This window comes from Trifolium pratense, linkage group LG5, assembly GCF_020283565.1.
Source record: "Trifolium pratense cultivar HEN17-A07 linkage group LG5, ARS_RC_1.1, whole genome shotgun sequence".
NCBI classification, from domain to species: domain Eukaryota; kingdom Viridiplantae; phylum Streptophyta; class Magnoliopsida; order Fabales; family Fabaceae; genus Trifolium; species Trifolium pratense.
In genome coordinates this window covers 45,909,692-45,934,662 of record NC_060063.1, presented here as the reverse complement: position 1 = coordinate 45,934,662, position 24,971 = coordinate 45,909,692, and the positions used below count along the sequence as shown (strand labels likewise).

The 24,971-nt window shown below is 31.6% G+C and overlaps 2 protein-coding genes across 5 annotated transcripts; one reads left to right on the top strand and one right to left on the bottom strand.

Annotated features, from left to right (window-relative positions):
* Positions 1-1,234: 1,234 nt before the first annotated feature.
* Positions 1,235-9,240, bottom strand: LOC123884140 (serine/threonine protein phosphatase 2A 55 kDa regulatory subunit B beta isoform-like). 4 transcript variants are annotated; one of them, XM_045933158.1, is made up of 14 exons: positions 8,567-9,240; positions 6,780-6,883; positions 6,558-6,656; positions 6,347-6,466; positions 6,042-6,245; positions 5,785-5,876; positions 5,495-5,613; positions 4,482-4,605; positions 3,537-3,660; positions 2,880-2,948; positions 2,697-2,788; positions 2,535-2,612; positions 2,381-2,451; positions 1,235-1,807 (listed from the first exon to the last, which is right to left on the bottom strand). In XM_045933158.1, the coding sequence occupies exons 1-14, from the start codon at positions 8,676-8,678 to the stop codon at positions 1,671-1,673; spliced, it is 1,545 nt and encodes a 514-aa protein (XP_045789114.1). In that variant the 5' UTR covers positions 8,679-9,240; the 3' UTR covers positions 1,235-1,670. The 4 variants fall into 4 exon arrangements, with proteins under 4 accessions (XP_045789114.1, XP_045789116.1, XP_045789115.1 ...); XM_045933160.1 differs by having other exon boundaries at positions 6,558-6,653; positions 8,567-9,110; XM_045933159.1 differs by having other exon boundaries at positions 6,045-6,245; positions 8,567-9,097.
* Positions 9,241-22,332: 13,092 nt separating this feature from the next.
* On the top strand, positions 22,333-24,532 carry LOC123884142 (inorganic pyrophosphatase 2-like). The gene is made up of 3 exons (XM_045933163.1): positions 22,333-22,698; positions 23,037-23,360; positions 24,006-24,532. Exons 1-3 carry the CDS (start codon positions 22,561-22,563, stop codon positions 24,363-24,365), a joined length of 822 nt encoding a protein of 273 aa, XP_045789119.1. The 5' UTR covers positions 22,333-22,560; the 3' UTR covers positions 24,366-24,532.
* The last annotated feature ends 439 nt before the right edge of the window (positions 24,533-24,971 follow it).

The window sequence follows — 24,971 nt, the reverse complement described above, 5'->3', positions numbered from 1 at the left end:
CGTTTCCCCGTCAAACACGCCACTAATTCATACAACTCTACCTCTACAATCTTAGTAGCAGTACTCGAATCCTACTGCTATTGCCATGTTTCTTATATGTCGTTTAACATTTGTCAAAGAACAACTTATTGGACACAATAAGAGAATTCAAATCATCATTTATTGGACACAATAAGAGAGTCCTATACTGGAGCCCAAAACAAAATTATTAGATGAGACGATTTAAGTAGCGGAAGGGTAAAAACGGAAATGCGTAGGGCGCGTGAGTAACCAGTAAGGTGAAAAAAGTAAATCTCTTTTCAAAATTAATAAATAATGCACATGGCCCATTCTTACTCGTTCTTGCCCAACACACACACACACGCGCACACACACACGCACACACACACACATACATCTCACACCTCACATCTCACATCTCTTTTATCTTAACCAATATTGACTTAAATATACAACAATGTTAAAAAAAATTAAAAAGAATTTGACATCTATTTAAGTTCCACACAAAAGATTAGTCTTTACAATTATGCACAAATGACAAAAGACACATTTAAACACACACCACACACACACGCACACACACGCGCACACACATACATCTCACATCTCACATCTCACATCTCTTTTATCTTAACCAATATTGACTTAAATATACAACAATGTTAAAAAAATTTAAAAAGAATTTGACATCTATTTAAGTCCCACACAAAAGATTAGTCTTTACAATTATGCACAAATGACAAAAGACACATTTAAAGATTAAATTCACAATTCAACAAAACAAAAAAGAAGACTAAATTCACAAAAGAAAGACACACTTGGTGATTCTTTGCAATTACAAACATTATATCCATTTTTCCATTTGTAGTATTTACACAAACTTTATAAAAGTGAATCCTTAGAAACAAAATAAAAATAAATTGGTTAATTGAATTGTTAATTGCTTTTAAATACTAATAAAGAAACCAACAAACACATTTCAACACATCAAGAATATGAGTAAAAATAAATAAATATCAAGAACATTTCTATAGGCATAATAACAAATTACATGATAACAATAGTGAGTAAACCAACAAAATTTGATGGCAAAGGTAAATATTATAGAGAAAATCCATATTTATCCTAAAATTATTACTTCCTTTAACATTATACATAAAATTGACCATGTATAAGACAAACACTAGACATTGAAACATTGTCAAAATAATAATTCCAACACAAAAATAATCAATGAAGAAATGATGTACTGCATTGTTCCACAAGACATATCTATCTTATCTAAGGCAAAAAATAAAATAAACTACATTTTGTATCTTTAATCTTTCTTGTAGTTGAGCTACAATCACATTTATCTTCTTCATTTGTAAGCCAAACACATTATGAAGCATTAACTGCACCTTCTTTTCACAAAATGATACAGAAAAAAGGAGAGGAAAGAATATTAGGGTCAGATGGATGAAAAATGTAAAAAAAAAATGCCACTTTTTGATCCTTTGTAACTCCTGCTAAATATTTTGAGGGGCACTTTGTAGGTGTGTATGTGAGTTAATGTAGCCTCCAACTTAATGGTTGGTATTTGGTAAGAAGGGAAAAGAAGCCTTCTTCATTGTAACCTCAAAAAAAAGGTTAACCAAGCAAATATATGTAAGTCTTCCAACCATTTTTCTTCATGCATAGTACATGTATAAGCTATTTGCAGCAGCACAAGCAATTGAATTTTCACTTGGATGCCATGCTAAGTGTAGCAACTTTGTAGTAAAATCAAAAGAATTTCCATTTGCGTCAACACCGGTGTTCTCAGCTCCTGCTTAAGATTAACAAAATATTAGAAGTATTTGTTATTATACTTTCTGTTTGTATAAACTACTTAATTAAGTACTTGTGTATAAGCTATTTCTATAACAAGATAAAATAAAATTGCCTAAATTGCACTTTTGGCCCCCTAACTTTAGCCCCTTTTGCAAAAGGATGGCCCCTCACTGATTTTGACCAAGTCAACGCACATGTGGCAAGTGACTCACATGCCACGTCAGCATATCTTGCCATGCGGACAATGACACACATTAGCGTTGACTTGGTCAACGGGCCAAAATTGCAAGTTTGTGAAAGTTAGAGTGTCAAAAGTGTAACTTAGCAATAAAATCTTGTTTTCATATAAGCTGTTTTGATAAGTTGTCTTGGAGAACTTACGAAAATAAGCTGAAACAACTTAATGGACATGTGATAAGCTATTTCTACAAGCTCTTTCAAATAGTCCCATAAGTGCTTATGTCAGTAGATAATAAGTCAATCCAAACATTACCCAAGTCCCTAACAACACATTATGAATACTGAAGACTATGACAAGGTGGTTAAATAGAAAGAAAAAAAAACTAACCGCGTCTTACAACTCTCGTTAAACTGTTTCCAAGTGATCTAGAAGGCCTTGACGGTGTTGGAACTTGTCGTCTGAGGAAAAGAAAAAGATCATATAAATGCTACAATGCCAACTAAACCACAATTTGTGTAGGGAGTTTCCAGTACTAAATTACCTCATTGGATTTTTACTGGCTTCCAAAGTTGTAGCCTCTGTACTTCCCGGGGCACAGCCAAACACGCGGAATAGATTGCTGGCATCAAATGAAACAAAAACATATGCCTTATGACGAAGGTTCAAAGATTAAAAAAAACAGACAGATGAAGTTGAATCAAACCTGTAAGAACCGGTTGAAACTCGCGATCCATCACCACTCAGACAACACTCAAACTTATCAAAAATTGAATCGTTTTCGTATAAATCACATAGCTGCACATAAAAAAAGAAAAAGAAGTTATCATAACTAAATAAATCAGCAGAAACTCATGACTCCTCACTTATCTAACCAAAGAAATCTAACCTTTGGCCTTAAATACTCGTGAACACGGAAGGTAGAAACTGGGCCGGAATCCATATTAATGTCCCATAACTGACAAACAAGGAAAGAAGTAAGATAAGGCGAGACTAGAGAAGTTTAGAGCATAACAAGCAGAAGGTATCCAAATTCATAGGGAAAAAATAATGGCAATGGCGCTTTGCCTGTCCAACAACTTAAAGTCCAAGAAACAAATAGTTCCAATATGAATAAACAGTTTAATTAAGCGCTCATCATAGTAGTGTTTATGAATAAGCTATTCCTATAACAAAAGATAAAGTCAAATTGTTTTCATAAGCTATCATGGAGAACTTATGGAAATAAGTTGAAAACAGATTATGGACATGTCATATATTGTTTCAATCAACTCTCTCCCATACAATCTCACATGTGCTTATACCAACAGAGCCAATCCAAATGAAATCTTAGTTGTACATTAAATATAAATGAATAGAGAGATGTTTGTTCATTGGATTGAACAACCACCATCAATGAATTCGATCAAATACCAATTTTCAATAAATCCAAGTGTCACATGGAATTTAGTTTAATTCAATAAATTAAAAGTACCTCTCCATCCAAAATATTAAGATAATCTTGACAACAGAAACATGGATTTTGGAATAAAAAAAGCTTTCAAACCTTCAGAGTCATGTAATCACGACTGAGTATATATCTTCCCTCCTTTGCAAATTTTATATCTGAGATAGAAGCAATAATCTCTGTGAAAAATGATCTGGACCCAGGGGCCTCCTGTTCCTCAAATCTGTACAGGAAGTAATTGTCTGAGTCAGCATTCGAAAATTGTATTATTTTTCCGTAGGGATATAATCAAAGGTTGATACTCTAAGCATCGAAGATTTGTTCATATAATATCAACCATTGATTTAATTTATTGATCAACATTTAATACTTCACTTTGTAAAAATGGGTTGCTCATTTAGAGGAGACATATCATTTTACAGAGAACATAAATTGATAGAGACTTAAATCATGGATTGGGCCTTGACTTTGGCATGTTTGTTGGCCTTCAAGGCACACTGTGGAAGGATTGAATGAGGAATGGGGTGTTAATGCTTGTTTTGAGGAGTTGTTGGATTTAACCATTGTGAAAAAGATGTCATTGTATTCATCACTTGGGATCATACAATGGGATCCAAGTAAGCCCAATATTCCAATTGATAGGTATGTGTATGAATTTAAGAATGAAACAGTGATAATGATAACAGGATTATAAAGCAAACTTGCAATTGTATTTCAAAGGGTTCAAATTACAGTAGAATGAGTAATGAAAACATGTAACAAATTGGTAGAGGAACTACCAATCCCAAAAGCACATAGTGCTCCCCAAATCACTATGAAAGTGATCCACAAAAAACTAACCAAATACGTGAATGAATCTTCTCTTTCTATTAAGCACTATATATATAACCAATTCCTGATGCAACACGTGCACTCCTCATGCATTCTTTGCCACCTCATCATTCTTTCATTCCTTTCCACATTTTAGGCTTGGGCCAAAGTCAAGGCCCAATCCATGATTTAAGTCTCTATCATAAATGAAACATCAGTAAAGGATGATCTTACAGTTTGGCGTGAGAGTCACATAATGCTGACTGGCGCAAGTCAATAAGACGAATTGAGCCCTTTGAACTGCTATATGCCAGTGTATTACAATGTGTAGGATGAAATTCTGCTGATGTTATAACCTCTGCAATAACATTATCTACAGTCAAGGACTCTACCAATACTAATATATAAGAAGCAAACCAAAAAAAAAAACTACAAAGAAGAACAAAAAAGTACAATTTACGAAACCGAGTCCAAAAGACCAACTAGTTTTTTTTTCCCCATCTAACATCACAGTGAACCTGTGGTTATCAATTAGACACAAAAGGCATGCCTTGCCTCAAACAGATGTATGCCCACTTCAGTACCTAAGCTCAACGCCTTCCACACAAAATTATAACCCCTAGAAGTAATCATTTTACAGATCACATTTCTTACAAACACTGATTCAGTAGGGAATGTTTGCAGCGATAAAACTGTCATTGATCCAACCACAAAACTGATAGGCACCTAATAATCGGAAGATTGTATTTAAGGAGAGATAACAACACATGTTAAGAACGCAGTCAGAAACCTATGGAGATGAGAGGTGCTCTCAAATTCACCTTGCTTGTATTCTTCTGATTACATTGACCGGCATTACTGAATAATAATTTAGGGCATCCATTGCCCTAAATTCCTTCATTCAGTTCTTGTTCTTTCATTCATACCGGTTGAGTCTATCCGAAGTACAAACCAATCTGATTGCTTGCAAATTCTCCTAACCAAAAAATAAACCCAATGAACTTCCATTTCACCTGTTATCTACACGTGATTTATCCATAAAACCCAGATTCTGATTTGAATCCTAATCATGATGTCGCTCAACATCACAGAGATGAGACTAGAATGATTCACAAATGCAAAAGGAACACTTCTCAGATAACTTTGACTTATATGTTGTTATCACTTGTATAAAAAAATTATCATATGAAGTTATAGAAAGAGCAACAATTTCGGAAGAACTTAAAAATATAGTAGTGAAAGCTTACCAGTCAGATCCTCCATATTTGTAGGCTTTACATCGACAATATTAAAACTTTGATTGCTAATTTCCAGGTTCCAAAGATTTATTCGCAAATCATCAGCCGATATGAAAGTTTCTCCATCACTGGAAGATATAGGGAACATACCAACATTCAAATGTGATAAGATTTCAGAAAAGCGTTCATTACAACAAAAGTTAAAAGCACAAAATATTCATGCAGAAATGAACTCAAGAAATAAAAGTAGTCAACATTTTCACGAAAATATATGGTATACAATAAGATAACCAACTCACCTGTTATTTGAAATAGAATTGATGTGATAGTCATGAGCATGCGCATATACTCTACGACATCGAGCCAACAGACTGGTCTCATGGCTAACTACCTACATATTTTACAATGCACATGTAAGCACTAGCTGCACTACTAAGTATCAAACAAGTAATTGTCAAGGTTTCAAAATGAAGCGTAGAACTTTAAGTACATTTCTTTCTTATAAACAAAGATTGGAAAAGGAATTCAACTACGAAGGCTTAAGGTTGAATACAACTACCGAGGGTAATCTTAGCGAAGGTAAGCCTCCTGGTGGAAATGAGAAATCATTGTTTGGATAATTATATGATTTATCGGAAGATCCTCCATTTGCAAGATGTGGCTTAGAACTATTGGAATTACTTGAACTAGATCCATTTCCTATTGCTTTTGAAGGGTCAATATTCATGTCAGAAATTTTCTTCACCTTCTTTTCCTGAACCTGTTCAACATGTAAAGACAGTAAGAATAAGTGATCTAGCAAACAAATCAATCATATTAATTCACACGAAAACTAGTACTTAGTGTTCATTCATTTCATACCTTCCAAAATTTGATAGTTTTGTCATTTGTAGATAGAAGGAATACAGCACCATTAGCTGTTTGGCACCATTTGATTTTGTTAATTTTTTCTTCTATTTCCAAGCTCTTAAGATAATCAAACTGAAACAACGATCACATTATATATATTAAAATTTCTGAGCCGCGGATTAGTTTGAGCAGCATTAACTGGTGTCTGGTAACTAAAAATTACCTCGGGCTCGTGACTCTGGAATTCTGTTTTATAGCGAAACTCAGGATGCCGACTACTAGAATAGTCTGTACTCTCCAAATCCCTTCTTGATCCATGCTGCTGTATTGTGTAATAAATAGACGGATATTAATACTACCAAGTTTGTTGCAAGGAATCATTCAAAACTAAGTTGATATGTTAACTTAGAAATGAAAAATAAGGAGAAGCAACAAACAGACTTACATCTTTTGAATCTGTCCGTTCAAAGAGAACTACTCGACCTCCGCGATCACCGGTAGCAAGATGATTGCCAGACTTGTCAAATTCAATAGCAGAAATTATGTCCACTGTAGAAAGAAAGTTGAGTAAATAATTAAGAAACTAACACATTAACTTGGAAGAAAAAGCTAATCCAGATTGGTCAATCACTGTACTGAAAAAATCTATCAGTCTGTTAATGGTATAAACTATAAGATTCATAGGTTCTCTACTTCCTTAAACAACTTAATTGAGCAGTTATAATGTAAGAGCTTAATCAAATCAAACTGTTTTTCATATAAGCTATAAATTGTTTTCATGAGATATCTTTGAGAGCTTATGGAAATAAGCTGAAAACAGCTTATGGACATAGTATAATCGTTTTCATAAGCTCTTACAAATAGTCTACGAGTACTGCATGTTTGCTGCGAGCTAAAACGTCATTCCAAAAGCAAGGTTTCTGTGAAAAAAGAAAGAACGGTATTTCACCAAGTCCAAATCTCCACCACCATAATCTAGCAAGGTGCCGTGTCAAAAGTATCCAAAACTAGACAGAGTGACAGACGTAGAATCAAAACTTCAAGATTAAACAGGTTCAATTTCCATAGAAGAAATCGTTGCTCCCTCGCAACAAAAATTGTTTAAATCGTTTTCTTACTCTCCCAAGTCCTCGTTTTATTTTAATTCTTAATTTCTGGTCAAGACTGTGAAATTGAAGTTCTACAATATTTGCGCCTTGTGGTTTCTTCAATTATCACAAGACCTATAAATTAGACCACAAGGCGCAGAATGCTTTAAGACCATATAGACACTGAAATTTTTGAATTAGCAAGACACTAATTTCGCCAGAAACAACTACAATTTAAAAATAGTGCTACCACGCAGATGCCGAATGCGTACTCAATCCCGCTATTATAGGAAAAGCCCTTCAGTCAAATTTATTTACGACATGTTTGGATTGGATTGGCGTTTAGTTTGATGAAATCGCGGAGTGCCAAACAAAACGACAAACATGCACTTATGATCATATATATTTCTTCCATATATGACAGAAACTCATTTGATCCATGTCCATTCTCAATGCCACTCGTCGAACTAGGCGCAATTAAGATCTAACTTCAAACACTCAAACTCACATTGAAAACTTAACAGATCAATTCACCACAACAAGAACTGTTTCGAATACAAACACGAGCTAAACACGCATAAAACAATACCAAATCCAAAAATAAAATCACTTCATTAGCAACTCAGTTTCACGTTTGGATTGGATTGGCAGTGAGTTTGATGAAATTGCGGAGTGCGAAACAAAACGACAACCATGCACTTATGATCATATATATTTCTTCCATCTATGACACAAACTCATTTGATCCATGTCAATTCTCAATGCCACTCGTCGAACTAAACGCCATTAAGATCTAACTTCAAACACTCAAACTCACATCGAAAACTTAACAAATCAATTCACCACAACAAGAACTGCTTCGATTACAAACACACTCGAGCTAAACACACAAAAAACGATACCAAATCCAAATCCAAAACTAAAACCACTTCATTAACAACTCAGTTACACTTTCACACTCATATCCAATACAACCAAGTAAAAATCACCAATGCAAAAAAACATAGTTTAACACAAACACGATCCTACTCAGATCCAAAGCAAAAAGAAAATCAAACCCTAATCTAAACACAATAAAGTGGATCCAACAACATAGTACAATCCGAAAAACCACACACTATGCAACATAAGAACAAGCAATTACCTTCCTGAACTTCTTCACCAGCCGCACGTTCACCAAAAACCTGTGAGAATTTCCACTCCAACGGTTGCAATGGTTCCTCCGAAGCTACAACAACATCATCGCCACCGTTCATTTTCCAATCAACGGAACACGAAAAAAAAAATTCTCACAATCTTCAATCTTTCAACGCATCGAAGATTTCCTTTCTGGGTTTTCACAAGATCATAGTTTCATAAACACCCATCAAAAAAAGATTAAATTTTTTCTTCTTACAAACTTATTTCAAATTGGATTTCCACTTCAACCATTTCAATTTTCAACACCCCACAAAAAAAAAAACTCAATTTTTTTTCTTCTCTCTTGAAATCTCAATTTTTTTTCCTCTCTCTCTAGAAGGAGAAAAATGGGAAATTTTTTGTTTAGGATAAAAATGACGAAGCAAACGGTTCTTTGGATTTGGAGATGCTAAAAAACACAACACAAACACACAAACAAAAACACACTCTCTCCTCTGTGTCTACTTCTTCTCTCTCTCAATAATAGTTCCTGTTTGTTTTTTTCGTACGTAAATAAATATATTTAAATAATAAATAAATATGACAACGGTTTGCGACACAAGGGATAGATATTCGATGTTTAACCATTTGGTTTTGTGTTCGAATTGTAATAATTTGTAACACAAGTGATAGATATTCGATCCTCAATCTCTTTAATAGTTTGGTCTTAAGGATTGATTTTTACAGTTATACATGCATGATACTTTTTTTACTCCATAGTTTCCAAAAAAGAGGTTCGGTAATCCTAAGTTGGATCACCATATAACTAAAGTATGACCAAGATTCTTTTCCGTTAAAAATCGAATTCTAGTTCTCCGACCAATTCGTCAGATGACATTTTAGTTTATTGGAAAATGCTAAACAGTGCCCACGGAGCGGGGAGCACTATTTAAAGAAGCAAATATACTCTCTCTAGTCTCATATATATATAAGCAACTTTTCATTTTTTAAATTCATTCAATAATTGATGTATCTGGACCAAAAAATGGCGAGCTACATCAATTATTCAATGAATCTAAAAAGTAAAAAGTTGCTTATATATGAGAATAGAGAGTGTAGTAATATGACATTGGAGTTTGTGCAGTCAACTTCTTAAAATTATAAAAGTGTTATTTTCAATTTAGAATTTTTTTTATTTGGTTTCCTTAACCAGTGACCTGGAGACACCGGTTAGCATGACCTAGTTTATTTTATAGAAATAAATAAAATATAAATATAATTTCCTTGTGTGTGATAACCTCACGTGTCTGTCACATGAGGTTGTTCAATGCAGAGCATTGTAAGTATGGGTGATGAAGGTGTCATTATATGAATGGTCTGTAATGGAAAAGGAGGTGAGATTAGAGGATAATAATTGGATTGATTGAATTTTTCATTAATTAAATGATGTACTTGTTGTGATAGGAACAGAAAATGTTGAAAGCTAAAGGCTATGGTGAGATTTATTGGAAATGACATGTTTGTCCTTGCCTTTTCATCTCTTTGATATTCTTTCACAATTAATCCTCCTGAGATCTTATCATTATGACATAAAGTGGGTCCTCAGTGGGGGTAATCAAACGGTTCAGGATTGTGTGTGGGTTTTCTAAGATTGAATCAGTATTAAAAAAATTGACAGGATTATGACTTATGAGCATGGAATATGTTGAAGTCTACTCCCTCCGTCCCAAAATATAAGCAAAAGTGAGTCAATAAAAATTAATGTATCTAGACTAAAATTTACACCAAATATACCAATTTTTGTTGACTAGTTTTTGCTTATATTTTGAGACGGAGGGAGTATGTGACTATGTGTGGCATGGCTTATGGATATTGTCATGGAATTTTTTATTTAACCATGGAGTATGATTTTTTATTTAACTATGGACAATTACAAACACTAATTCTTAAAAAAGGGTCGTGTTAAGTCACTTGTTAAATATATTTAAAAAAAAAATTAAAGATAAAATTACTGTTAAAAAGATATATTTTTATATTTTTAAAGTATTTAATGTACAAATTTTAATTTTAATTTTTTTATTAATATGTTTAATTGCCTGAAAGCACTCCTTTTTTAAAACTGGATAGGACTGAAATATGTAATAAAATTCTTTATCAACATTATCTTATTCCATTATTCTTTGGTATATAATATCATAAGCTTTGTTTGGAGGTGCAATCTCTAATCAGTATTATAAAAAAATATTAGTTGAGAGATATCAAATTTTTAAATAAATCTCAACCACTTTGATTTTTTTTTTTACAGGATATATAGGTCCAAACATGTTGAACATATAAGATGAATTCTTTTCTTCCAATTATTTTTTGTGTGTAAAAGTTAGAGATTGTAAACTACTTTGATATTCAATCAGTAACTTGAGAAGTTCAATCTCATGCAAGTTGGATCAATCTATTATTATAAACTACTTTGATAAATTTATTATTCTTACGGCTTTGTGCATAGTGATACTTTAATTTATCTTTTCTATTGGATATTACCTAGCACTTGCACTCAACTTAAGCTCATCCTAAAACATTTGCATCCATAGGGATGTTAATGGAGCAAAAAATGTGCAGAGGATGCTTCCCCACTCCATGCCCCGCTCCCATATTTGTTCCTCGTTCCCGTCTTTGACCCCCCCTACCCCTGTCACGTGAGAATATTCTTCTTCATCCTCATCTCCACGGTACCTACGGATAAAGCTGTTAAAAAGGGTCGGGCTATCGGGCCGGCCCATTAGCCCTATCCTTTTACATGGGCCGGACTTCATAAAAAGGGGTCGGGCCTTATCGGGCCGGACCTTATCGGGTCAGGCTTTTTCATGGGCCGGCATGGGCCGACCCACAGGCTTTTGGGCCGGCCCCTTAAAGAATTTAAAAAATTATTTTAAAAAAAATTATAATCTTTTTATTGTTATATTTTGGTCCTATTTTTATGCATAAATTCATATATAATTTTTTTATTATTTTTGTTGTTTTATTGTTATTATTTGTGTTTTGTTCCTATCTATAATTTGTTTTATTCCTATTTTTAAGCAAATCATCTTTTTATATTTTTTTAATTTTTTTTTGTGCAATTACAACGAAGGTTATAAAACTTGGAATATGGTTATTTTAAGCCTATCATCTTTTTATTGTATTTATTTTATATTCTTTTCTATATTTTTGTTTTTACTTAAATTACAATGGATGAATGAAAGATATAAAATTTGGAATTTTTTTTTGTAGTAATAATAATAATATGACAAAAAACTTATTGGATTAGAATGAGATTATTTGTTAGAGATTTGTTTGTTTGTTTGTTTGATGAGGATAAAGAGGAAGATATTGTTGTTTGGGTGGGAGATTATGTGAGAAAATATAGGGATACAAATTACCTTCTTGAAGATTTAGTTGAAAAATATAACATAAATTTAGTAGAATATATTTTTTTTCAAAAAAAAATACTATGAAAATTAATGGGCCGGCCCACCGGGCCATGTAGGCTTTTGCTTATCCGACCGGGTAAGCTGTCCGGGCCATGAAGTTAACGGGCCAGGCTGAGCCGGCCCATTTATTTGACCGGGCCCCTGCAGGCCGGGCCAGGCCGGACTGGGCCGGCCACTTTGACAGCTCTACCTACGGATATTCACAAAAATCGAAAATTAACAAACATTTCTATATTTGTTATCAAAAGTATGACACTAAAAATAAAAACACATTTTGCATCAATAATAAAGAAAATAAGAGGAGTAAATAGTGTATACAATGTGTAAGTACTTTGTGCATTGCGTGAAAATAACATTTTTTTTATCAAAAAATAATATTATTTGAGAAGCATGAAAAATAAGTACTTGGTGCATAAAAACAAATTATTAGAATCATCAATAACTCACATCCAATTGAACAATATAGCGAATTAATCATTATGCAAGCAACCACATTGACATAAAATTAGTCTCCATGTGTAATATGTCACAAAGCATTCTCCAAGCAAAAAAGAGAGACCTTCAATGGAACTAGCTTATTTCAAATAAAATCACTATAAGGTCCGTTTGGTGCGCAGGATAGGATAGAGACAAGATAGGATAAGAAGTTGGATAAGGATATGATAGTGATAGGATAAATATTTATCCTATCATGTGTTTGATACACACATGATAAGAAAGATGATAGCATTACTTTATCATATCTTGTGTTTGGTGCACACATGATATTGACATGATAAGACATATTATTAATTTTTTTTTTGTTAGACATATTACTCCCTCCGGTCCTTATTATAAGAAAAAATTTGCTTTCTAGATTCATGGAATGTTTGATGTATTTAGACCATTTTATTAACTAGATACATCAAACATTTTATGAATCTAAAAAGCAAATTTTTTCTTATAATAAGGACCGGAGGGAGTATTATACTTAAATGACAAACTTATATTTGTGAAATTAAATATAAGTTCTCGTATTATTACACCGGAGTAATATTTGAGTAATATAATAGTACCGTTCAATAACGCTTTAACGAATATAACGCTTTAACGAATATAAATCAAATACAAATTTTACAAAATTTACCGTTTAATTGAAAAATTATATCATATTGATCATCCATATTAAATTTTACAAAAATCTAAAATCGTTTGATATGTTATCGAGACAAATTAAAATTAACGATTTATGCGTTTTTATTAAATGTCGTTATTTTACAAAAATCAAAATTTTGTAAAATTTATATTCGTTAAATCGTTATTAAGTAGTGTAACATTATTCAAATGTTATACCGATATAATTTAACATTTCACCATATATATATATATATATATATATATATATATATATATATATATATATATATTTAAATAACAAATAAATATTATAAGAAAAATGACAAATATCAAAAAGAATACTGCTGATTAAAAAAATATATGCAAGCAATGCAAGATTGCAAGACATTGGATAAATATGGTGAAATGAATAATAAAAAAATATATCCAAGTGGCGAGTTGCATAAACAAATCCTATCATGTTGCTATCCTAGCTTAAAATAAGGATTAGAATAACAAAGAGTCAATAGGATAAGATTAACAATAGGTTAAATTTATCCTTTCCTATTAGTGCACCAAACAAAAGATTTAAACAGGATAGGTTAATTTTATACTATCCTATCTTCCTATCCAGCACACCAAACGGGCCCTAAATTGATAACTCAGTGACATCATATGTGTCAAAATATGATAAGTCCCTCTAACAGAGTAATCTTCTTCCGGATTAACCAACCACATCCACGAGTCCGTAACATTTACCTGTAAAATAGAGTTATCCAAAACTGAGCATTGCTAATCTTACAAAACATATATATTCACAAGAACGAGCGGGTCTAACATGCACAAGTGGATAAAGTCCGACATGGTGCACAAGTTAGCAATTATACTATAACGAACACGAATTTTATAAAATTTACCGTTGGATTAAAAGTTTATATCGTATTGATCATCCATAAAAAATTTGAAAAAAAATTAAAAAATCATTTTATATGTTATTGAGACCCGTCAAGATTAACGGTTTATGGTTTTTTATTGACTACCGTTAATATTGATGGGTCTAAATGACATATCAAATGATTTTCAATTTTTTTAAAATTTTTATGGATGATCTATACGATATAAACTTTCAATTTAACGGTGGATTTTGTAAAATTCATATTCCTTATAGTATAATTGCCAACTTGTGCACCGTGGAGGATTTTCTCCACTTGTGCATGTTAGACAAAGCCTAAAGTAACATTTTAGTTACATGTATTACTCCCTCCGTCCCAAAATATAAGAACTCTTTGACTACTGCATGTATGTCAATACATACTTTTGATTACGAATATCTTTAATTTTCTATTAGTAAAAATTATAGAAATTTGATATTTTAAAAATATACATCGAAACAAATCAAACAATATCTTATATGATAATATTTACATTTATATACTTTTAGAAAAATATGGTTAAAACAAGACATATGAATAGTGCATTTAGTCAAAGAATGTCTTATAAAATGGGACAGAGGAAGTATAAAAGAGGGACACATACAACAAACACACGACTTGATATCCACCATTCATTTGCACCAACACATGCCTATAATTTCTAAAACACATAGTTATACTGTTATAGTTATTCTGGGTTTTAGGCTTTGTCTAACTTGCACAAGTGGAGAAAATCCACCGACATTAATGTATCTAAATTATAGGCTTAATTGTACATTTAACCCCTTATCTTTATTTTAGGTTTCAAGTTGGTCCCTTATGTTTTAAATGTTTCAAATTGGCCTCTTATCTTTTCTTCCATTTACTAATTAAGTTAGTCCATTCCATCAATTTTTTGACTAACGCTGTTAGATTTCGAGACGTGGCAAACGGAAAACACACGTGGACAACCACATGGGATGACTTACCTAGTCATGTGCCACATCAATTTCTTTTAAGGGGAAATAGTCATTTTAGTCCCTCAATGTGTAACTCGCTGTCATTCTAGTCCCTGACTGAAGAAAAAATACAAAATAGTCCTCGACTCTGCAATCTGTTAATCATTTTAGTCCCTACCGTTAAAATTTGCCGTTAACTTTACAAAAAAATGACATGGCATTTTTGGAGACATATGGCATGCTGAGTAGACATTAGCTGACCAAATGGCCCGATGACATGGCCATGACCAAATTGACAATCCTTTTTTTCTTTTTCATTTCTTCATCTTCTTCTTCTTCTTCTTCATCTTCTTCTCATTCTTCATCTTTTTCCATTTTACCAAATCTTTCCTTCTATCTCTCTTCCTCCACCAACCACTCTTTCCATCTCTTCCTCCAAAACAACTACCATCTTCATCACCACAAATCCAACCAAAACTACAACAACAACAACATGTTTCTCTTGGGAGAGACTTGCAGTGATCTTGGATTGAAATGACCTACAATTTGCATTTACATTATGTATGTTGTTCTCGGATCTATATAAAAATACATTCCTTCTTCTCAAATTTATATTGCTTTTATTAGTTTTGAAAGGCCAAGTGTTTTGTATTGTTTGCGATAGAAAAATTGATATGAAACTCAAATATGACATGTTAGTTAGGTAGCAAAGGCATGGATATTGCTGCTGCTATTGATTTCAGTTTTGTCACTCCCTCTACTAGGCCCCCGCTTATATTCTTCTTCCTCTATAAACTTCTCCAAACCTCTTATGTCTCATACCATCGTCATCTCATTATGTCACCTGTCACCATTAATTAATGGCGAACAACAACAAAATTCTTCCATCATTGTTCAACCATTCGATGATGATGATGATTATCACATTATTGATCAATAGTATTGTCGTTTTGGTCCCTAGAAAAAGATGAAGAATGAGAGAAGAAATTGAAAAGAAAAAAAAAGTATTGTCATTTTGGTCCCTCACCACGTCATTAGGCTACTTGTTCAACTAATGCCTACTCAGGGTGCCACGTGTTTCCAAAAAATGTCACGTCAATTTTTTTAAAAAAGTTAATGGCCAATTTTGACAAAAGGGACTAAAATGACTAACGAATTGCAGAGTCGGAGACTATTTTGTATTTATTCTTCAGTCAGGGGCCAAAATAACATCGAGTTGCACATTGAGGGACTAAAATAAAAAATAAAAATAAAAGCTAAAAATAAAGAGGGGGCGCGTGGAGAAGGTTTGGGGGTGCGCTGAGCAGGACACCTCAGCTCTTCTTCTTCCTCCCGCTGCAAAAAAAACTGGTTTGGTCGAAGGTGATTCCGGCGCGGTGGCAACACCACCAGAGTCACTTTCGAACCTCAAAATTTACAAATGAATATGTGATTTCACTCAAAATTTTGCACTGATTATGAATTCGAACTTAAATTTTTTAGTGGAAGCTTAGATTTTAAATTTCGAATAAAAAGTTTCAAGAACATAAATAATAGCAAAACACGATTCAACCACAAGCAAAATTAATCAGTGAAAAAACTTCAAAACATCAAGACTCTAGAAAGCATTCGGAGAATCCAAGTTTAATTTTTAATGAGAATAAATTTTGATCAAAATCAACGTATTTCTTGAAATCTTATTATTCCCTTGAACACCAAATGGTATACGGAAAAAGCTCTAGAAAGCATTCCTATCGCATGAATGAGATCCACGATGCAAAAACTTTATCATACCTAATCCTCTATCTGTCTAACACCAAAAACATATAATGGGAAACAAAAGGATAAATTTATGCAATTATTTGATATTTCTTATGTTATCTCTTGTCTGGTCAGTGTGGTCACATGCCTCTTTTAGGATTGAAAGTTAAAACGAAATACATTTTTTTCTTATAAAAAATAAATAAACGTATATATGAATGTAGTTGCGTATAGTATTTGCTAAAATCTAATCTTTCATCCCCTGAAATAAAAAGGTATCTCAATTATGGCAAATTTTTTACTAGTGGGTTCTTAATTCTGTCTTAACCAAATTTTGGAGCCATTTGAAAAAAAAAAACTCTTATTGAAATTTGAACATGTATCTCAATTGATGAATAGTTATAATTACATTAGTTACGGTTACGTTTGAGCAAGTATTTTGTGAAAAGTTATTTTATCCATATAATTTTGATGAAGCTAACATATTATCCAAACTTTTTATCATTAGACCAAATCTAATGATTTGTCGGCACTTATTTTAACCCAAAATCATGAAGACTTGCCGCAAAATCCAAAAAATATGTGTGCGGGCTGTCGATTGAGTTGTGGGAGATCGAGAATTAAAAAGTAGAATGATAAAAATGTTAGTATTTTGATTCCCTCAGTTAAAACTAACACTTTAACATTTTTTATTTCAAAATGAAAAATCATAAAGTGAGAAAATTTGACATGCCCCCATTTGGATATTGTTTGTAAATTGTAACAATGAAGGGGTGCAGATAGAAGAAATATCAACTTTTCTTTCTATCATTTCTATGGTAGGTTTTACTGGTTTTGGATGCATGAGGTATTAAGATAAGCAATTAATTCCTATGTATTGACGATGTAAAATTTTGTTACACATGTATCTGATCATAATATGTTAAATAGATATTTGTTGAGATAATTTACAGGAGCTAATATAAAAAAGTGGTATCATAAAATATAATTTAAATATTGTTGGTTATCGTCACAAATTAACACGAGTCTTTTGAGTATATTTTGTGTTCACTCACACATTAATTAATCAAAACTTCTTAGAAGGCCACTTATTCTATTGTGGATATTTCTATATGTGTTGTTGTTAATATAGGTAGCACAAATCAATTTTTTAATATAGGTATAGAAGTATAGCACATATGCGTCGGTGTCTGAATCCACCGCAGTTGATGTTGGTGGATTTAGGTATTTATGTTTTAATTTATTTTCTTACTTTGTGATATGTCTATATGTGTTGGTTTTTGGAACTGTGGTCACCTTGCGCTCGAGTGCATTATTAATAAAATTTATTAGCCACTTTTAAAAAAATTATATTGAATATGTCATTTTCTTAAATTATTATCGCTGTTGACGGAAAACGCTATATTAGATAAGGCGCCTCAAATTTTTGAAAAATCACACATAGAGGAATTGTGGAAAGACCTGTAGATGTGATGTGCCCCTTTTGGGGAGATACTCCTCAAAGTCCAGTTCGAATAAGCTAACTCTTCCTTTTGAGCCGGTGTTCGTGATTCATAGTTTGATATGTGAATTTGAACCATTCATATGTCATCTTTCGTCTAAAAGCCGCTAGAAACCACCTAATGTTCCAAAGTTATATGCACCAATGTAATGCAATGATCTCGTCACTCTCAAATATGTGGCACTTCCTTTTTCTAATATCTTTTTATGAATCTTTTTATGATTAGGGTTAATCCATGGCTTCAATAAGAACCCTTGGAAACACGTATAGATTTCCAAAGAAGTGGAAGATACGTGGTTCTTAGTTTGATTTCAACAACCACCAAGATTAAAAGTGAAAAGTAAGCAATAATACTAGTAGTTGATAATAATGCTCGTGAACATATATCGTATAAATCAGTTTGCCATTAACATATATTGTCATGTTAGGTGCCATCTGTAATTTCCAATATTTGTTTGTGACAATCAATATATAAGATGATGAAGATTTTTTTTGTTAAATGAGCCAATCCTCTGCGTCGAATTGTAGAGACTGATCTATTAAGAAGTTGACATTTTTCAACAAATGTTTCTTCGAATATGCACCAGATGGAGATTGAATCCAAAACGAAATGATTAAATGTCCAAATATCTACTACTTATGTCACACTATGTTGTTTATAAGATGAAGACTAATTTGCAGTTTACACAAAGGGAGCTTCTACGGTACATCTATCAAATTTCAATGTATCCATACATTAAATCAAATAAAGGCAATTGCATGATTTGGGTTGGTGTGTCATCATGCATATATAATATTATAATGTGTTGGACACCACGTATATATTCATAACCAGCTAAAAAACAGACACTTTGCATTACGTTTAATCCAAAACTCCTAACAAAATTATTTTGGGGATACGACGGTGTATTCATTTAGCAAATGACGACTGGATATGGATTCATCGTCATGTCCCAAACGATATAGACTAACTTTATTATTAATATTAAAGCCAAATGTATTCGGCAAGGCAAATTTTATGGTACATAGGTACAATTTCAATGTATCGGTACATTAAATCATTAAATTATTAGGTAAATGAATATTTTTTTAAAAGAAATTATTTTTCTATCATTTAAAATATTATAATAACTAAATTATATTTATCAAAATTGTAAAAAAACAAAATTATATATTTTTTTGAATTTTTTATCACTCATAATAGCCATTATTGAATTTTTTAATGAAAAAATGTAAAAAAATTAATATAATACCTATAAAATATTGAACTTGTGTTTTTCTTATGGAATTATCATCTCTAAAATACAATAATCGACAAATAATTTTTCAATTTATAAAATAATCGTTAATTTATTAATTAATCAATCTAATGTACCGATACATTGAAAATTTTCATATGTACTATAGAAGCTCCCATTCGGCAATGGCATTCATAGTATCCTGTTTTAGAATTTTTTTTTCCTATATTTTGTTATATTTATGAAATTTTAGATTTTTTATGTGATGTATTTTTTATTTTTTCAAAAAAAATAATCATAATTATTTGATTTGCACTCAAATATTTACATGTATTATAACGTGTTATAGTAATATTTTAAAGATACTTTGGTTTCCCACGTTTATTAAAAAGAGAGAAAATTATCTATAAAGTTTATTTAAATTTGGAATTCCTTTTCTTCTTCAACAATGAACCTAATTAATTTGTTCCTTCTTTCTATTGATTCATTTTGCAACTACTAAGAGTTGTACAGCTTCTCCCCTTTGTTTGTATTTCATTCTCTTGATTTTGGTTTAGAGGTTTACTTTTTGGCGCAATCTCAATCATACATCCAACTCCTCTGATATTTCAAATTTACTCATCTTACTTTAGAATGTGAGTGTGTAAATAGTAAAAAATGGGGAAAAAAGTTCGCACTCTAGGATGCAAGTTTTATAAAATTCAATTTTTTTGTTCTCTTCATCTCTAATCTCCCACAAAATAATGTTGATTGAAACATAGTTTGCAAGTTAAAGTGCGAACCCTTCATTCACTCTCAAGAAAATATTTCGAATGCAACACTGTATTAGTGAGTGTTTAAAAAATAAAAATAATAATTTCAATTTATAGAATTATACGGTGTGTGTATGTGATTGATCGATACTGCCATAATCGCTCCAATGGCTAATTAAAATATTTTATTGGACGGTGGCCAAGTTTTTATAAGGTTCAATAGTTAAAGTGTAAACTGATTGTACTCTAAATAGCTAATTGTGTTTCAGTTCGTACTCTAAGTAGCGACCTGTGCTTCACTTCGCACTTTAAGTATCGAGTCATAATATTTTCTAGTCAAACCCAATGTTTGCACCACCTGAGTGAAAAAATTATATATTTTTTTTGTTTTCACCATTAGTATCCGATTTACTGGACCGTCTAATCTGATTCATGGATCAGTTTTAGCATCAAGTGGTTTCAGAATCCTCCGAATGAGGATCGAACATTGATCATCCCTACCAAATTCAACGCAAGTCACCAATAAACCAACTTTTAATTAGTTGTGTGAATATATATTGAATTCCCGAAAATGTTTTTGAAAGCATATTTTTATATTTTGAAAATAGTTTATTAGTTTACTGTAATTTTTTTTTTTTTGACAATAACAAAATGATATTCATTCATTCAAATTGATAGATTACATCAAATACAACCACATAATCAACATCGCTAAAAACGTAAAGGATGAATCTGTGAACAAAACTCACAGCATCCGAGTTAATAGCATACAACGGCAAAATGCCTACAACAAATAATATGATAAAGTTAAAGTCACCGAAGTATCCATGCCTCCGGATCTGCAGCGTTGAAGCCCAAATCATTGGTTGAATCTGTAATTGACTGAAGCCGATCTTCTCAATAGAAATCAAATGAACACCGCACACGGGACAACAAAAACGTCGCACAAGACGACGAAAAACACAACGCCACACTCAGACGGCGAAATCACAAAAAAGAAAAATTTGATCAATGTGAAGATCACTTATTTAAATAAAGAAGAAAAAGAAAAACAATTATGAGGGGTGATTTTGGGTCAAAAATTGACCCTAAAACCACCCCTCCTTGATAGATCAAGAAGAAGAAAAAACTAGGTTAAGCAATATTGTTATAACCATACAATTGTACATGGCACATTAGTTTACTGTAATTGAGAAACAAATTAAGTGCATGATTTTATTATTATTATTATACCATAAAAGTAGAACCGGACTATACCGAGAATATTCTGGTGGCTGTATCTATTCCATATTTCCATTCCTTTCCGGTGCCGAATGGAATATGCATCCTATCCTATCCTCCTCTCGAATATTCCTCTTTATTCAATCTCTTATCTCATGCCTTATTATACCAACAAATGGATATAAATAAATCTTTAGGATAAATCTTTTTTGTGTAAAAAAAAAATTAGAAAATATATTTTATTGAGAATTTGAGTTCGATTTTTAAGAAGAATGATTTTTTTAATTTAATTTTATTTATCTTTTGGTCAAATGACATCTATATTAACAGAGTTTTTTTCTCCTAAAAATTGAAGGGTTAGTGAAAAAAAAAACTTATGCCTTAAACTCTAATATTTAGAAACAATGACCTAATAAATTAGAATTCGATAAAATTAAATAACATGTATCTAAATTTTTTTTCATTCAAGGTTGAACTCGAATTCTATCCTTAAACGAAGTTAACTAACTAATCTTCTACCCAACCAAATCCAACGGCTGAGATATAATCTTAAGTACCACAATAAGGACTAATGGTTTTGGTAAATATTTTTGTGTCAAAAATATAAAACAAATTTTGATAAGAGTTTAATTGTTGTGCACTGTCGGTGTAAATATTTTTTACACATACATCCAATGACGTGTTGCCACATCATGTATTTTTAATTATCATACATGATGTGTCGGTATATTATTGAACGCATGTGCAAAATAACTTTACACTGACGGTGCATATAAATTAAATTCTTTTGATAAATATAATCTTCTAGGTTTTTTAAAACCAACAAAAATTGTACTAGTCAAAACTAAAAACCGGTAACTTCTCCAATCCAACAACTTATAAATCTTTTTAGCCTCCACTTTTAAGAGGATGCTATGTAATATTCCTTTTTCTAATCAAAGATTCCTTCTTCTTTTTTTGGTGTTGTCTTTTTCATTCTTCACTATAAATACCTATTTTCTCCCTGTCATCAAATTCAAACCAAGAACCAATTTTGAGATCACTTTTAAACACCCATTTAGCTACTAATTCTTCTTAACCAGTTTTTTTCTTCTGGGTCATTGAAATTTCTAACATTCTCTTTCTCAAAGAAAAAATGTCTAATATTGTGGTTGTTTTCGACTTTGACAAAACTATCATTGATTGTGATAGTGATAATTGGGTCATTGATGAATTAGGTTTCACTGATTTGTTTAATCAGCTTCTTCCAACCATGCCTTGGAATTCTCTCATGGTATGATTCTTATTGCTTCACATGATGCTCTGTTTTTCATATGCTCTGTTTTCAAATGCTCTGTTTTTTAATTATTAATTTTTTTGGGGTCATGCTAAACGGTGTCCGGGACATTTGCTAAGCATACTAAAAAGAGGAAATAAAACATAAAATTAATAGTGAAAAGACAACTTTTTATATTTTGAGTTATTGAATTCACGTATTTCGAAATATAATTTCTATTTTAATATCCTTAACTAGTGACTCGAGCACCATTTAGCATTTTCTTTTCTTTTTTTTATAATTTTTTTCTAACTTATTAATAAGCATATAATTTTGTTTTGGATTTGGAACTATAGGACAAGATGATGATGGAGCTTCATTCAAATGGAACAACCATTGAAGAAATTGAAAAGGTTCTTCATAGGATTCCAATTCATCACAGAATAGTACCTGCAATTAAATCAGCTCATGCTTTAGGGTGTGATTTGAGGATTGTGAGTGATGCCAATGTGTTTTTCATTGAAACAATTTTGAAGCATTTAGGAATAAGAGAATGCTTCTCAGAGATTAACACTAATCCTGGTTATGTTAATCAAGAAGGAAGATTAAGAATTTTGCCTTATCATGATTTCAATAAGGCTTCACATGGTTGTCCTCTCTGTCCTCCCAATATGTGCAAGGTATAGTTCATGAATCTAATTAAATATTTTTTTAACAAATTTATGAATTCAATTACAACCTTTTTTTAGTTAAAAAATCAATTTAAATATTCACAATTAGTTCAAAGATCTATAATTTAATTAATCCTATTTTTATTTTAATAATTAAGATAGGTGCTTCCATGACTTAATCTATTTGCAAGTAATGATCTTGATCCTATAAGGCTGGAATGTTGTCATCTCTTATTTGTGGCCACTAGCTTGAGTGCAAATATAAAATAAAGCATATTTTTTGTTTGGATTTAGTCCAAGTAAATTGAAAAACAATTATTTTTAATTCCTAAAATTACTTTATTGGACCACCTCACACCACGTGTCATGATTATATTGGGTTACATATGTTTTCAGAGACTAAAATATCAATTTTTAAATTTACGGGGACTAAAATCAAACTTAAAAAACTTACGAGGATAAAACAAAAAAAAAAACTTATAGGGATTAAAATCATATTTAAACAAATAAAATATTTTTTTTTTTATGTAAGATCACCAGTTTTTTAAATAAAAAAGAATTTAATATATCTATGTATCTATCTTTCTTTCTTCATTTTTGAAATTTTATGATTAAATTATATACTTATAACTTTTTTGTTTTTATGAATTACAGGGTTTGATCATAGATAGAATCCAAAGTTCAATTCTTGAAGGGGATAATAATAAGAGGTTTATCTATCTTGGTGATGGTATTGGAGATTATTGTCCTAGCTTAAGGCTTAAAGAGAGAGATTTCATGATGCCAAGGAAGAATTTTCCAGCTTGGGACTTAATATGTAAAGACCCTTCACTTCTTAAGGCTGAAATTCATGGTTGGAGTGATGGAGAAGAGTTAGAACAAGTTTTGATGAAGTTGATTAACAAAATTATGATAGAGGAAAATGCTCAATTTATTTCTTCAGATTGCAAGCTACAATCTCTATCAATTCCTGTGCATGAAACTTTGCCAAAAGCTCTCTCAGTTAGGCCATAGATTTTTAGTTTACAATAATTGCAAATGTATCATAAAGTAATGTAGTAGGTTTTTCATTTGTGGTTTGATTAACTTTTATCAAACTTTCCTAATGTTGCTAATTGTGGAATTTGTCCTATATATATGGATATGTACTTTATCATATGCAAAGAACAATTTGCCCTTGATTATTTGAGTCTTCTGATTAATTTTCTAGCAGCTTATTATTACTCGGTTGCTTTGTTTGTTTGATTTGCTCCATTTGATTTTCTAGCAGAACCTGTGCATGAGCGGACATATATATATATATATATATATATATATATATATATATATATATATATATATATATATATATATATATGAGATTAATATTCACTTGAAGTGAAATTAAAATTCTTCTCTTACTTGATTAAGTTTATTAACACATGGAAGATTAATTTATTTGAAAAATGTGTTACGATATATTTGTATGGCTCACTTGTTAGTGTGGATTATATAAAACTCTTTGAAGGATTTAATTTTCACGAGACATACATTTCAAACTATCGAAAAGATGACTTAATAAAATGAATAAGTCACTTTGGAAATGAATTTGTTATATGATGACATAAACTCCTGAAGAGT